This window comes from Apus apus, chromosome 3 (assembly GCF_020740795.1).
Source record: "Apus apus isolate bApuApu2 chromosome 3, bApuApu2.pri.cur, whole genome shotgun sequence".
Taxonomy (NCBI): Eukaryota; Metazoa; Chordata; class Aves; order Apodiformes; family Apodidae; genus Apus; species Apus apus.
The window spans coordinates 11,282,044-11,298,386 of record NC_067284.1 but is presented as its reverse complement, the minus strand read 5'-3'; the positions used below and the strand labels follow the sequence as shown (position 1 = coordinate 11,298,386).

The window sequence follows — 16,343 nt, the reverse complement described above, 5'->3', positions numbered from 1 at the left end:
CTCTGCCCCTCCACCAATTTAGCAAAGGCTGGTTACTAGGCAGGAGTAAGAACACTGCTGCAGTCAATTAAGAGCAAAAGTTTTAGTCATAAAATATATACACATCCATTACTTGTAAACACAAATACCTACATAGACATTTAGAAATGCACATCACTGTATGTTAAGAATGTTTTTTAAGTAAATGTACCAGGAGTTTTAGTGGCAGTAGACTTCTTCTTTTCTGGTTTCAGCTCCTCTGTGTCTACTGCTGTGAGATCCTCATCGTTCTGCATTTCTGTTTCCATAGCTGCATCTTCAGAATCTCCCTCTTCCTTTTCTTCAAGAGGCATAACAGGTTTCTCCTGCTCCTTGCTAGCTACATCTGTACAAAGGCAACAATACTTCTTAAGGGAAAAGAGGAAGAAAAAGTAGTGAAGTTGCAAAAAATATGTTGCATTCTGAGCCCGCTGCGTATCAGTTTTGGTGAACTTTCCGAGAGATCTGAGCTATTGTCTCAAACCTCAGTTTTATCTCTCATTGTGCTGTACCATGTTGTGTCAATAAGCTACTGCTCTGAAAATCTGCTGAGTAAAAATAAGACTAGTTACTTTAAGAGAAAGCAAATTATTTAATTCAATTTAGATTAGTGGAATATTTTAAGATATACCAATTTGTTTGAATAAAGAACCTGTTGTGTCTTTGTAAATAACCTGCATGTGGAGTAGCAGTTTGGCCTTCAAAGGATTTGAAGACTTGGAGAGAATAGATTTTAAACAGGTTTATTGAACTACAACCAATTTTTATGAGTCAATGCAGTTTTAAAAAGAAACCTCTTTAAGTTTAAAACCATTAGCCCTCTGTTCTATCACTTCCCTCTCTAGTGAAAGCTTTCTCCCCAGCTTTCCTGTAGGTCCCTTTCACGTATTGGAAGGCCACCATAAGGTCTCCCCAGAGCCTTCTCTTCTCTAGGCTGAACAGCCCCAACTCTCTCAGCCTGTCTTCATAGCAGAGCTGCTCCAGCCCTTTGGTCATCTTTGTGTCCCTCCTCTGGACCCTTTTCCAACAGGTCCATGTCTTTCCTGTGCTGAGGGCTCCAGAGAGTAGCATTTATTACAGTGAAATGATGCTACACCTTAAACCAAAGCAAGAATTGTTAAACATACAATCAGGATTTGATTCTTCAACGACAACTCTTTGCACCCAGAAATACCACCATACCATACGTCTGTGCATCGTAGCATTCGGAGCCTTGTTTGATATGTTCAAACGCATCAGCCTCATCCATGTTTTGTTTGGGCTCAGCTGTGTTCTGCTTTGCCTCACTGCTGGACTCGATGGTCCTCAGTCGCTTGTGGACACGTTCGTTGTGATCCCCCATTGAGCGCTCGTTGTCTGCCTGGCCAGGCTTCCTCTTGAAACTCTGAAACAGAACAAATGAACCCCATGAACCACAAAAGGAGGTGCAACCAAACACTGATTAGAACAAGAGTTCTAGACAAAGGGAAAATGGTTCCTCCCTATTTGCTGGTTAATATTAAGACACCAAAAAATGAACCTGGGTATTTTTTCTGCTTTGCTTCTGAGAAGCCATCCGGGCCATGCGCGTGGACTCGTGGCCTTCCGATTGATTTGCACTTGCAGCTCCGCTTCCATATTCCTGAGACACCAAGGGAAAGAAAATCCCAACTGTAACTGAAAATAGCACTGTCGTAGACAAATTTCAGAAGTTAAACCTCCAATGCTGTGTTACCTTCTGTTACGAATGACAAATGGCTCACAACTGCAAGTTTTATTCTTCTGGAAAGCAGACAAGACAGCTCTGCAGCTCAACAATGAGCCTACGCTCACCTTCACAGCAGTGAAAACTGTGTGGTATCTACATGGTCTTCAGGGTTGTTTTTGTCAGTGAATTTATAATTGGTGTTCTAAAAATCTCATCTCATACATAGTTCTTCAAAATATGGCAGCAATTTCTTGGTTGTAACTTGAAAACTTATTCACAAATTCAGCATTTTTAACTCAGACACTTCCATGTAACTTACCTCTTTAGACTGGTCTCTTTCCGAGGCCTCCCCAGCCAGCTCAACAGCACTCTCACTCTGCAGGTTTTCTTGCCCAGTCTGCCCTTGTGTTTCATGCTCCATTCTTTCCTCAGGCTCAGGGACCTGTTCATCCATCTCTGAATTATCTTTAGCCTCTTCTTCCTGAAATCACACCAGTTTATTTTAACATTCAAGAAACCATTTGGAACTGGGCACTATTGAAATGAATTAAGGAGTGATACCATCATCAGGCACAGTCAACACAGGTTCACAAACTACAAGTCCTGTTTAATTTTATATCCCTCAGTGATAAACTCCCTGTCTAGTGGATGAAGGGGAAGAGGTGGATGCAGTTTTTCTGGATTTCAGTAAAGCTTGTGACACTGTCCCTCACAGCATCCTTCTGGACAAGTTGTCCTGCTGTAGTGGGTGCACAGTGTGCTGGGTGAAGAACTGGCTGAAGGTTGTAGTGAATGGGGCTACATCTGCCTGGTAACCAGTCACCAGTGGTGTCCCTTAGGGCTCAGTTCTAGGGCCAGTTCTGTCCAATATATTTATCAACAGTCTGGATACAGGAGTTGAATGCACCAACAAGTTTGCTGATGATAACAAACTGGGAGGTGCTGTTCATGCTCCCGAGGGACAAGAGGCCTTGCAGAGGGATCTAGATAGACTGGAGCACTGTGCAATGATTAATGGGAGGAAGTTTAACAAGTCCAAATGCCAGATTCTGCACTTAGGACAGAGTAACACTGGGCACAAGGATAAATGGGGAGTGTCTGGAGAGCAGCCCTACAGAAAGGGATCTAGGGTTTCTGATTGAATCAGGGTCAGTAGAAGTCAGCTGTGTGCCCTGGCAGCCAAGGGGACAAACCACATCCTGGGGTGCATCAAACACAGCATGACCAGCCAGTCGAAAGAGGTGATCATCCATCACACTGTATTCAGCATTGGCAAGGCCTCAGCTGGAGTGCTGTGTGCAGTTCTGGGTCCCAAAATTTAACAACATGAAGGACCTTGAATGTGTCCAGAGGAAGGCAACCAAGCTGGTGACAGGGCTGGAATGAATGTCCTGTGAGGAGCAGCTAAGGACTTTGGGCTTGTCTAGTTTGGAGAAAAGGAGGCTGAGGGGGAACCTCATTGCTCTCTACAGCTTTTTGAGGAGGAGACACAGAGGTGCTGAACTCTCCTCCCTAGTAACCAGTGATGGGACACGGGGGAACAGTTCAAAGCTGCAATAGGGGAGGTTTAGACTGGACATTAGGAAGCATTTATTTACTGAGAGGGTGGTGAGACACTGCAACAGGCTTCCAAAAGAGTTGATGAATTCCCCAAGCCTGTCAATGTTTAAAAGGCATTTGGACAATGGTCTTACCAAGCTTTAACTTTTGGTCAGCCGTGTATTGGTCTAGATGATTGTTGCAGGTCCCTTCCCACTGAAATAGTCTATTCTATTCTAACAGGAGCCCAAGGAGATAACAGAAACACAGATGACAGAAATACACCAGTTGAATAGTAAGCACATCTCTGTTATCTTGATGAAGAGTCTCACTAACATTATACCTACTCAATGTCAAATTTGTTGCAGAGTATCATCGAGCACATCCATTTAAGTCTTGTATAAGGTAATTTAAAAAAAAATGCAAATCAGGCTTTTATTTCTTACTCTCTACCTGAGGTTGAAGGCCTTGGTCAGCAGCAGGGATTCCCTTATCTTCAGCAGATTCACTTTTTTCCTCCTCAGGTAGTTGTGACTCTTCCTCTTCATCTGCTTCTGCATCCTCACTGTTCCCTGCATTTTCTTCTTGACCATCAGCATCTTTGTCCCCTTCATCTTCTTTCTCCTCTTTATCTTCAGAAATGCCTTCTTCAGCTGGTTCTGTATCTTGATCATTTCTTTCTGTGTCACCAGTATCCTCTTCATTCTGTTCTTCTGTCTTCTCTGCCTCATTTTTATCAACAGGTTTCTCATCTACTTCAAAGGGGTTTTCTTCTGGATTAAAAAAAATCAGTAAGGTATACAAAACTTTCAGTGAAATAGAGAGACAGAGAATATTACAGATATTTGGAATAAAACTGCCCAGCCTATCAAAAAATCTTACAGAAAATACCGGGAATTCTATACATAGCATCTATGATTTTCTATAGGAAGTAATTCCTTTAAGTCACAATTGGATTGTAACTCCCAATTCAATTCCTCTTAACCTCCTTTAGCCTAATATTCCTGAGGGTTAGTTGACTTTGTCCAACTACAAGTACAAATGCTTGTAAGCATCAGAACAAACTGAAACCACAAAAGCAACTGGACAAGTAAATAAATATGCTTCTAGCCTAAGTCAGGGTGTATCACTTGGGTAACATGAGAATGCCTGCTCTACAGTGTGTGGGAGAGGGAGGTGAAGGAAAATGCTGTAATGTTGAGTTATTATCTGGCCTACATTTGGTATCTTGATATTTTAATACCAAGAAGTGAATTTGCAGCTTCTTGTTACACAGAATCCTCACACTACCTCTCTTCTTTCTATGAAGAAAAAGAATTCTCTCTCTGACTGCTCCCCCCCGTTTCCATTTGGCTTTCATCTAGTAATCTGTAGAGAGACTTTCAGCTATACCTTCATCCTCTTCCTCCTCATCACTCTTCCCATCATTTTCCAGGTTCAAATTATCAGGAAGATCCAAAGGTTCAACTTCAGGCTCCTTTTCTTGCTTGCCATGATAAGGATCTATTTCATTCTCATCATACTCCCGCTATCAGCAAAAGAATGGGGCAGAAAAATAAAAAGAATTTAAGTAATAAGTGAGAGGAAAGGCAAGAATGAGAAATAAGATACTACTCAATTCCCTATGACAGAAATACTGGATCCAATGCAAAATTCTGATCAGCTAAAAGCAAATGGTACCAATGGTACAAGTCCCCATGTATAAGGAGCAGAAGATTAATTTTGGCAAATGCATTTACATAAATTCATACTTAAAACCAGCACGTTTTATGTTCAGAATCCAGTTTTCTGGCTGAAAGATTCCAAACAGAACATGCACCCTTGCAGATGATCAGTGCATTCTTGCATGCTATGCAGATTTCAAGCATCCTGTATACAGATTTTTGAGGTGAGTGCCACTGACTTAATGTGTTTCTGTTGCACAACACAACAGAACAAGAATTTTAAAGCACTGTCCATCAAAACATCGATTCAGTGCAGAGCCTGTTTTGGCAGCCACTACAGGTTTAGGTTAGTGCAAACAAAAATTCTTTCTGGATCAGGAAATATAATATAATGGGTACAATATGATTTACTTTTAGCTCTGAAATGAACTTTTTTCGTGCCCTTCACTATTCAATAAGGAGCATTACAAATTCTCAGAAACACATTATATGAGCAAGAAAATATGGTTTATCAGCAAGATACTCTATGTAGTCCAAATAATTTTTACCTCATCAATTTGTTCATGGATTTTCTCTTTGTTTCCACTGTCCTCTTCTTGTTGCTGTTTTTCCTCATCCTTGGGAGGCTGTTTTTTATTATCCTTGTTTCCTGAGCCCAAATTGTCATCTTTGGCAACAAGCTCTGAATCCTCCTATTAACCAACAAATCCAAAATAAATTCAATTATGCTTCTCAAAGTCTCAGTGATAAGACTTCATCTCCTACAGAAAAAAACCAACACTAAGTAAAACTTGTGACAGACCAAGAGCTATGCAAGGGAGTTCATGGTCTGGGTCACATCTAGTTAACAGAGTTTAATTCCTTTGATGTTCTTCTTCCCACCCCTTTTTTGTTTACCTCATCCATTCCTGGTCCAGTTTCTTCTGGTTTACTACTGGAATCTTCATCATCATCTTCATCATCTTCATCCCCCCAGAGCCTCTCATCCAGTTTATCATCAGCTTCAGCATCACCAAGATCTCCCATCTGCTTATCCAGCTCCTCCTCTTCATCTGAATTGTCACCATTTTCTGTGTACGGTTCAGCATGTGTTTCAGTACATAAGAGACAAAGCTAACTTTTTTCTTAATTTTAAAAACAAGCAAGCAGACAATAATTAGCACCTTCATTTAGTCCCCTAATGCAGTTAATTGAGTGATGCAGACAAAAACCCCACATGCACTAGCACCCAGAAGAGCAGGGTCCTAGTTATGTAGTTCATAGTGTTCTCTCTCATGTATGGACATACACATTAGTCATACTTTGAAGTTAACTACAGCCATATTCTCCAGTGTTCTGTTGCTCTTCAACAGCTCCACAGTTAGAGACTAAACTTAAAATGTATCTGTAGGTCAGCTCACAATAGTAAGAAAGAAACTGGCTCCCTTCATTCCAAAACCATCACAGTGAAAGAAGAGACACTGTTTCCTTTGTACGCTTCTTTAGCTTTCATGTTAATACTTGTCAGTATTCATATCCAAATGGCACTACTCTGTTGTTGAACACTGATTTTTCAGTATGTGCTTCATTTGTTGGGAGACATGGACAGTGAGATTGAGTGTATCCTCAGCAAGTTTGCTGATGATTCCAAGCTGTGTGGTGTGGTTGACACCCCAGAGGGAAGGGATGCCATCCAGAAGGACCTTGACAGGCTGGAGAGGTGGGCCAGTGCCAACCTCATGAAGTTCAACAAGGCCAAGTGCAGGGTCCTGCACCTGGGTTGGCACGACCCCAGGCACAATTACAGGCTGGGGGAAGAATGGCTGGAGAGCAGCCCTGAGGAGAAGGGCTTGAGGGTGGTAGTTGATGAGAAGCTCGACATGAGCCGCCAGTGTGTGCTGGAGCCCAGAGAGCAACTGCATCCTGGGCTGCATCAAAAGAAGTGTGGCCAGCAGGGCCAGGGAGGTGATTCTGCCCCTCTGCTCTGCTCTGGTGAGACCCCACCTAGAGTACTGTGTCCAGTTCTGGTGCCCTCAGCACAGGAAAGATATAGACCTGTTGCAGTAGTTTCAGAGAAGGGCCACCAGGATGATCAAAGGGCTGGCACCTCTCCTATGAAGACAGGCTGAGAGAGTTGGGGCTGTTCAGCCTGGAGAAGAGAAGGCTCCAGGGAGACCTTATAGCTGCCCTCCAGTACTTGAAAAGGGCCTACTGGAAAGCTGGGAAGGGGATTTTCACCAGAGAAGACAGTGATAGGACAAGGAGTAGTGGTTTTAAACTGAGAGAGGGGAGATTTAGGTTAGGTATTAGGAAGAAGTTCTTCACTCTAAGGGTGGTGAGGAACTGGGATGGGTTGCCCATGCCCATCCCTGGAGGTTTTTAAGGCCAAGTTGGATGAGGTTTTGTGCAACCTGATCTAGTGGTTCTAGCGCTCATGGCAGGGGTGTTGGAACTTGATGATCTTTGAGGTCCCTTCCAACCTTAACGATTCTATGATATACAAGTGTCAACCATTACTGAATTAATCTATAACATTTGTTGTAAGCTTGCTGTAGGGGAAGGACCAAACCTTTTTTCTCCAGTTCTCCATCATGCATTTTTCCTTCAAAGTCTTCTGACATTTCAATTGCATTCTCTTCCCCTTCAATGTCTGGTTTTGAATCTTGATCCTCTTTCTCCTTCTGTTCACCCTTTTGAAAACTGTCTTCTATCTGAATTGTTGGTAAAGCCAAAAGTTACAATGGATCTTGCCTATATATTAAAGCTTACTTAAAGTACCACAGCAATATTTATAAGCTTATGTGCAAAGATAAAAGTCATCCTAAATAGCAGCTGCAGGCAGCTTCATATTCCTGTTACCTGAAACATCCACAACATGGATTTCAAGGGCTTTTTCAGTTTTATTTGAACAAGAACAACCCCAAACACTTGCCTGATCTTCACTTTCTATTTTGTCGCTCACATCCTTCTTGCCTTCCCCATCTCCAATACCCCCATCCTCGTAATCGTGAAACTGTGTTGCTCCCTCTCCAGCATCATCTTCAAGTAATTCTTTAGGCAGACAAAACCCCTACAAAGGCAAACAGAAACTCACAACTTTCTGTAGCAGTAAGCACACCTTCCAGCTTAGTTTCTACTTAAGACTTTTTGTACACATTAAATATAAGCTTACCATCTACCCACTGTTATCTCTAACAACTTACCTTTTGGGCAAGCTCTGTAAAAATGCTAGCCAGAACAGAAAGCAGTTTTCCAGTGCTCCTGTGAGATGCCAGTGAAACAGTGAGGTAGAACAGGATAAGGTCAGAATACTTGCAGAGCATGGGCTTCAGGCGCACCAGCAAATAGCAGAACTGGTTGAAGAACTGCAGTTAAAACCAAAGAACAGCTGTCAAGCATGGTCATGGACAAACAGAGAGGGTGATGACAGAGATGGAAAACAGATTCTTAAACCAGAAATATGAAGGTAATTACAATTTCTAAACTTTCCAGAGCTTCTTCTAGGTTTTCACAAAAATGGAAACTTTTCCTCCTTACTAAGGGAACATCTGGCTTTTGCACTACAGAAGAGCACCTGTATTTGGCCAAAATTTCTCACAAGATCCTAGCTCTATGGTATTGGGACAGTAAGAAGCAATGGACTTTTAACATCCAAAGTTCACAATTTCAAATCTTTAGGATCTCCTAAGCCAAAAACTCTTGACAAGTACAGCTTTACCTTGTATTTATCTGAAGTGTAATCTTCCTGATAAGATTTCAGGTTTTCTAGGAGTTCTGAAACCGCCACAATTGCTTTCTGCACGTGCAAAGAATTCAAATCAGCAGAGAGATCTTCATCCAAAAGCTTAGTTATGTGTCCTGCTTTAATCACGTCAAATGAGGCTGCATCCTCTGCTTGAAGTACATTAAAAATATGGAAATCAAGTCAGACATTCTAAAAATGTTATAGAAAGCAATCTAGAAATATCTGTCCTATCTGCTTAAACAGAAAACTTCAAATAAAATTATAATTCCCTTGTATATTGGTACCTCTGCTAGACACACAGTTTAAGGAATTTTTAGGTTAACACTCTCCTCCTCCCCCTTAAGTAAATTAACAAACTTACCACTTTCCTCTGGAGATTTTTCTTCCTCTTTTCCATTTTCCTGTTTTCTCTCTACCAAACACTGAATGGCATACAGAACAACACGGATAACAGCTTCCACTTTTGCTGAGAATTGTTCCACAAGGTCTTCATCTGACTGTTGATTTCCTTTTGAACCATAACACAGGCAGTTTTATACAAAAACACATTAAATTACAGCCTAATGTGTTTCTCCTAAGCACTATGCAATTTTTACCACACAGTTCTACAAAAATGTCCTTGCTAATCCTGACCTACAACTATGGTACAAGATCTGTCATCAACCGTGGTGAAGGGGGAAAAAGTACTACTGGAGAAATCAAGTCTGGACTAAATTTTTCAAGCTTGAATTTCATCAGCTGTTTCTGGATATCTGAATGAACACGGAGCCAGCTTCTGCAGTAATCAAACTAATGAATCCTCCTACCTTTATCTAAATTACAAAACAGGCAGAGAAAAACTGTCCTTACCACTGCAATGTGACATGGAAGCAAGAAGCTGTGTTCTCCAAGTTGTGAAATCTGCAGAGGTTTTATTAACTTCTTCTTGGATATATTTTAGGCTCTTGATAAGGGTAATCTGCTTTGCAGCTTGCCCATCTTCTCCACTTGGAAGAAAAAGGGACTCTATGCCTTGTAACTGAGCTGAGACTTCCAGCAAACAACTCACAGCTGATGTGCAAACTTCAAAATCTCTCCTGCAACAAGAAATACCATAATTCTGAAAGAACAACAAACAGTTCAACATAAGATTAAACCCATTCTTGGGACATGGATGAGGGGGAGGCAGCTGATCTCCAACATGAACATACTAAATAAAAAGTATGACAACAAGCAGATGAGCCACTTATACTCACATTGTTTGAAATGGAAAGAAAAGGAGATGTATTATTATCATTGTTATTATTATTATTATTAAATAGGCTACAGATTTCTTTTATAATAAAAATTTCCTCCTTAAGTGGACTCTGAAATTTCACTCATTAAGGAGCTATGGGGATGAAATCCCAGGAGACCAAAGACAAAGTGAGAAGCTGAGATGGACCAATTGTTTTCTGACTTGCCAGGGGAGCAGAAGGCACGTACATTTGTTGGAAAAGCCAGGCACTGCATTTTGCAAGAAAAATGAAGGAAACAAGCTTCAAGAGCACCTGAACACACTTTCCAAAATATGCAAAGGCAAACGTTTTCAAGATGACTTCACACATCTAATACAAACATAAACCACATAGATATTAAATTTCATGCACATGTAGAACTCACCAGGAATAAAACAGGGTCTCACTTGACTGTTGTCTAATTCTGTCCACCTCTGCTTTCCTGGCCTTCACATCTGCCAGCATGGCAGTCAGTTGTGCAGACAGCTGCACCCATAACTGATCCTTACTTCGCATCCTGCATCCAGGAGGCAGTTGCTCAGTTGTTACTGGAGACAAATATTTTAGCTCTGAGGGAATTAGGTCAGGTATTCCCGCGTAAACATTTCTCATTTCAGATCCTGAACTCTGAAAAATGTTTGTATTGGCATCTGTCCTCTGACTGTCACTGCACTTTGTCAACTCTTCTTTTGGGCAGCATTGTATAAACCAAGACAGCTCCTCGAGAACCATCGTGCACTGCATGGAAAGTTGCTGCAGCTTGTCAGTCCAGTGTTGAATACTGTCTTGAGGAGGAAATGCTACAGTATATTCTCTGTCAGCAGTCAACCTAGAATCTATCTCTTGGATACAACTCAGAAGGTTCCTGGTTAAGAAGAAAGAAGGAAAAGTTACAATCACCGAGTTTTATGTTATAGTTCCCTTTTGAAACATCAACCTTCAGACTAAATTAATAAAAGAACTAGATAATCTGGATTGAGTGGAAGTCAAACTTTTTCTGAAAAAACTAAAATTAGTCTTTTTTTAAAAAAAGTTGTTTAATTAGTGAATTTCTCTCTCCATTGAGCGTGTTTGAGTTGTCCTGAAAATGGGGCTTTGTGAGATTTCTCAGAATTGACACCATCTTCTCAAACAGTCCTTAAACTTCAGCCAGACATGAAAATATTCTTCATTCTCTGCCATTATAAAAGCAAATTAGATTCTAACCCACCTTCATTCCCCAAAGTGCTGTGTAACAGCCAGCTCCTAACAAAAAATTAATCTGATTTACAATCAGAAGTCACAGCAATGCAGGTAATTGCCTTAGAAGTTTTACTGTTCCTGTAACTGCAAAGCTGAGGAGTTTGTGTTTGGGGATTTTCTTTGGTTTGTTGCATTTGGATTGTTGGTTTTGTTTTGTTTGTTTTTCCAAGTTTCCTAGGGCTGATGTAATTTTTGTACCATTACTCTCCAGTCTAGATTCCATTCCCTGTACAAAGGAAGTATCTCCTGATGTAACTTCAAAAAGTATTATGGATTAGATTAGTGATGAGCACAAATATGCCAAAGAACAGTGGAGTTTGCAGTGAAACTGATGAATCATGCAATGGAGAGAAAAATCACACCCAGTAAGAAAGATTTTCTATGCACTTTTACTTTTACAGTTTTGACACAAGATCTAGTACCTCCCACATTTCTATCATTTTTCTTTGTAAGCTGGGTTTTTTTGTCCCTTTTGGCTCAAATTGCCATCCACATCATTTACTTGCTGCAGTTTAAATCAAGTTGAACATAGCCAAAATAAACTTGGGCCAACACCAAAATTAAAGAGATTTAACAATCTACAGGTTTAACTGTATTAATTAACTACAGTAATTATTTCATAGTCTTAATGTATGCCTACCTTGTTTTCCCAAATTATTTTTATTCCAAAATACTGGCTGCAATGACAGGATAAATAATATCTAAACCCTCCATCCCCCTTTTAAAATCTTTTCTATCCAGGCTTAACTGAAGGGAGGAGAGAAATGGGGAAGGTAGGGGGAAGAATTTTATTTTCTTCTACCTTATTTTCCATTTTTCTTAAACTGAATTGCTTACTGTCAAGCTCTTTGCCAACAGAAAATGCAAAATACCTCAGTAAGATCCACTGTTCTGTCAGTGCAGTAAGAGATTGTCTCTGTCTGACAAGCATCTGCAGGAGGTGTGCACTGAACCCTTTGCATCGCTCAATGCTACCCAGTCCAATATCCTAAAGAAAACAGAAAAAGAGGAAGAGAACAGTTAGATGAATAAGCAGACAATGACATTATCTATGCCCCCATTTCATTCCACTGAGCAGGCTGAAAGGTTATGATTTAATGGAACAAGTCTTAAAATGCAAACATAAATTACAGTTATTACAGTTTCCCCATCTTGATGTATCTGCATCTTGCATGTATCCTGCACACAAATTTGATTTTCAAGTAGCTTCTGCAACAACACCCATATTAAATTGCACTCCTCTGCAGCAACTCTATGAGGAATTTAGTTCCAACAGTAAAGCTACTTTACATAAATGATGATTAAAATCTGAAGAGGTATCAGCCTAAATTTTACATTCATGACCTCTGCTAAAACCATTTCCATAATTCACTTTCCCAAATTTATCAACACTTACTTTCACTACTTTCATTAGAAGCAATCCCATTTTAAAGCTTAGAACAGATGTTCATGACACAGAGCAAAACTGATCACAAATACTTTATATTATTTGTGGCTATTACCAGCTCTGGTGTATGACAAGCTTATGTTGTAAAAATAAGGGTGAAGCACAGAGAGAGGAAGGGCAGCAAGAAGAGATGGAATTCTCTTTCCTGGAGTATTGGAAAAGTGGTACTGATTTGCCAGAGCTTATTTGTTCCTACTACTGATTTTAGACCAATTTGTAAACAAGGAACTATATGGACACTTTTTGTGCCAGATGCAGGCTCCAGTTATGCCCAATTATAAATCTCAACTGATTTTTTCATTCATACCAGCTAATCCTTTTGTCTTCCTAACAAGTTTTCATTCAGCATTTCACAAGTTTCCTTCATGCACAAAAAAGTAGCAATTTGGGATTTGCTGGGTTGAAAGATACTGCACATGGAACAGTTCATTAACTTAATTCACTGAACTGATACGGTTCCTTCACTCATATTGTTCATTCATTCAGCAGGTTTTAAGATGCTGCATGTAATGATTGGTCCCAAGATACTGCATCATATTGGAGAACATGGCATTATCTCACATCACCTTTTTACTACTAGGTAAGTTCAGTCCAAGCTGACAAAATGAAGTTAACAGAAGCAGAATTTCTATTTTTACTTTGGTGTTTTTACCTTGGCAGGTGCTAAAAATACTGACTGAAGTCTAGAGTGGCGTGCAAGTGACCGATAGAAGTACTTCTGGCATCCATCCCAGGCAGAAGAAATCTCTGTCAACAACCTGACAGGGCACAGAAATAGTTTGATATTAGAAATTATATATTTCACTACTTCAGTACACCAAGTCAGTTCTTCAAGCTAACAAATCTGCGTACAATTTATTTTGCAAATGCATTGGTATTGTAATTCTTCATTTTCTCCCAAGTACTCTAGTCTTAAGAAAACATTTAATTTAAAAAATAAACTATATATAGGGAAGCCTTTATTGTGGTCTTAACAATATTAAACTAAACTAAACCCTTAAATCTGAGGAGGACAATAACCACCAGGTCTCAATGACAAAAATCACTTGCTGCCAGACAAACAGAGAAACACCTGAAAGTCTTTCCTCTAGGTCACTTTTCCCAGAAATGCCTACTTTGAAGTCTCTGTCTTTTCTCCTAAAATATCCCATTGTTCAATGAAGACCAAACAATTAAAGTAATCCCTATAAATCACAAATAATCTTTAATAAAATCATTAGCACTGTGCATTTTAGCAGTCTAATATGATGCTAGCAAAGCATCCCAGGCAAAGCTGGAAAGTGGAGGTCTAATTGAAATCTAGTTCACAGAAACAATTAAAAAGAGGATAGAGTTGTCAAAAGTGCAAATTAAAACCAAAACCCTCACTCAGTGGTACGTGCCACGTCAGTATGTGCAGGATTTTCAAACTGAGAAGTAATGGGAGAAAGGGAAGGGAATATATAAAATCCTGAACAAACTACAGGCCAGAAACTCCCGTCTAAATCCACGTGCAATAAATTCTACTTCTTACAGGTGCAATTCATCAAGTCTAAGGGTTAGAAATGCTGTGTACATACGTGGCACCCAGTTCAGGTGTGCAGCTTACTGCACCTAACGCACACCGCAAGTCCAGCGGACGCAGGCAGAGGATTTCCTGGTAGTCTTTGGAACGGGACCAAGACAGACCTTTCCGGTAGGACAAACCTGGAATGACATTTGAGCACACATGCTTTTTTTTTTTTGCCCTCATTCTTTTATATGAAAAATGTCACTCATACAGTTGGTATTAAGGTATGAAATCTGATGTATTTTTTGACTCGTGCTGCTCCGACAGGTCTTTGAATGTGCTGCAAGTTTTGTAAGAACGTATCGTAGCTTAGCCATGCTCAGCTGAACACAGCTGAAGCAAGAAACATGTAGACCTGTGTGTATAAAGGAGGCTGGTGGTAGTGGCCAAGAGAAAAAACAAGAAACCTTAAACCTGTAAGGCAGGGTACAGCCTGAGAAAGTTACAGATGGAAACCTCCCACTTGGATTCACCTGTATTTGCAGTCATCTGAACACAAAAGGATTTCAATATTCTGGGAACTATTTACTCAGTACACACAACTCATTTCAGCAGCATGAACGACAAACACTCAAACCTATAACTGCAGCCTCCTCCCAGCTCTGAGAAAGCCTTTAGGATGTTTTTGTTTTCGTTTACTTTCCAAGTCTCATGACACTGAGTTAGGGATCAAAATCATGCCTCCTTGGAACCCTTAACTTCATGTTTCCACCCTCCTTCTGCAACCTGAGGAACAGTTTTTAATATTTTTTTTTCCAGAGGTTCTTGGGATCCCTGCAGGCCAGACACTATGGTTTCCAAGATGAGCACCAAACCACTAAACTCTCTTCAAAAAGAAGAAAAATATTGGCAGTTACATTAATTTCTACAACAGCTTAACATCAATAACTTAACATCAAAGGAAGAAGTTTTTTCCTTTTTCCATCTGTAGACCATTCAGTCTCCATGGTTCAACCACACCTCTGCCAGTCTTTCAATTGAGAGATGGGCTCTCATTCTAATGAGCTAACTTAATTTTATTTCTAGATCAGAGAATGAATACAAGATCATGAGCTTCCCTCTTGCTTCTAAAAGCTGGGCAGTGACTTCTGACTGGAGATAAAGTAGATTTCTGCTTCAGAAAAGCTACTGTTGTACAGCTAATAGAATGAAGGAAAAAGAGAAGGTATTTGAAAGAGCTGACACATCAGGCCTCATAGTGAACAGATGATAAGAAAGAGACTTAAATGCTTGTAAGTCTCAATGAGTTCAAGAACATAGTATCATTGTGAGTTTAGATGTGGCAAATTAGTAAAATGCTTAAGAACTTAGGAGTTTTAAACCAAGCATATTTTTGGTCAAAGCTCACCTGTTTTAGCAAGGCTTTTAAAGAGATCTGACAAAGCCCGTTGCTTTTGCATCTGAATATGCTTTGCCTCTGATTTCTGCTTCTCCTTGTCTGCTGTCTGATCAATTGTTAGATTTTGCAGCTCAGCTACAGAATCAATGATACCACCTGAACAGAAGACAGAATGGAAAGGTGAGAGATGTGAAAATGTAACATACACAAACCAGCCAGGGGAAGATAATCTGGAAAGGGAACTATATATTTACACTTCTTTTCTGATTTGTTCCATTTATATTCCAGAGGTGAACTATGGTAGGGAAATTACAACAATACTTAACCTGTGAACTGGTCAAGATTCTCCACCAGACTTAAGAATGAAGTATTTTCTGTAACTGTTGTACACATTTTCTTCATTTTTTTAGTAAGCTTAGGCAGACGGTACTGAAGTGATTCTGTATGAAAAGTCATGACATCCTGGCATTCTTCTGGAAGTGCCCCCTGAGGAAAAAAAATAAATGAAAAAATCCAGTCAAATTATACACACACTCGAAGTTGTTTTATTAGACCGCTGAGAGTGAATCACTGCAAAAACAAGGGCTAAATTCTGCATTTATCTGAAACCCCAAAACATGCTTATGTGATGCTTTGAACAGCTCAGCATCAGCACTTGAGGAAAATCACAGTACAAGCATGTCAGGTATCCAGTGGTTTTGAAAACAGAAAAACAAATGGAAGATGCTCTGATCCTGCTCTCTTAGGTGTTTATCATTACCTCTTTCATAGAGACTACCACTGCTTCAGGTCAGCTCCCTCAGCCTTCCAAGCTCAAAGGCATATTAACCAAAACCACTAATGCCCTCAGGGTATTAGATAAGAAACCCATCACTTAC

At 40.1% G+C, this 16,343-nt stretch overlaps 1 protein-coding gene across 1 annotated transcript in view; it reads right to left on the bottom strand.

Moving 5' to 3' along the window:
- The window catches only part of MDN1 (midasin AAA ATPase 1), a 99,894-nt gene that overhangs the window by 11,279 nt on the left and 72,272 nt on the right, over positions 1 to 16,343 (bottom strand). The window contains exons 74-93 of the mRNA XM_051613493.1: positions 15,792 to 15,951; positions 15,475 to 15,621; positions 14,137 to 14,263; positions 13,230 to 13,335; positions 12,003 to 12,118; positions 10,274 to 10,753; positions 9,482 to 9,708; positions 8,994 to 9,140; positions 8,606 to 8,778; positions 8,091 to 8,252; positions 7,820 to 7,957; positions 7,457 to 7,598; positions 5,806 to 5,978; positions 5,457 to 5,600; positions 4,637 to 4,772; positions 3,698 to 4,017; positions 2,025 to 2,186; positions 1,538 to 1,639; positions 1,201 to 1,402; positions 191 to 364 (exon numbers count right to left, since the gene is read on the bottom strand). Coding sequence (XP_051469453.1) covers positions 191 to 364; positions 1,201 to 1,402; positions 1,538 to 1,639; positions 2,025 to 2,186; positions 3,698 to 4,017; positions 4,637 to 4,772; positions 5,457 to 5,600; positions 5,806 to 5,978; positions 7,457 to 7,598; positions 7,820 to 7,957; positions 8,091 to 8,252; positions 8,606 to 8,778; positions 8,994 to 9,140; positions 9,482 to 9,708; positions 10,274 to 10,753; positions 12,003 to 12,118; positions 13,230 to 13,335; positions 14,137 to 14,263; positions 15,475 to 15,621; positions 15,792 to 15,951 — 3,538 coding nt within the window. The remainder of the gene's footprint in view (positions 1 to 190; positions 365 to 1,200; positions 1,403 to 1,537; positions 1,640 to 2,024; positions 2,187 to 3,697; positions 4,018 to 4,636; positions 4,773 to 5,456; positions 5,601 to 5,805; positions 5,979 to 7,456; positions 7,599 to 7,819; positions 7,958 to 8,090; positions 8,253 to 8,605; positions 8,779 to 8,993; positions 9,141 to 9,481; positions 9,709 to 10,273; positions 10,754 to 12,002; positions 12,119 to 13,229; positions 13,336 to 14,136; positions 14,264 to 15,474; positions 15,622 to 15,791; positions 15,952 to 16,343) is intronic.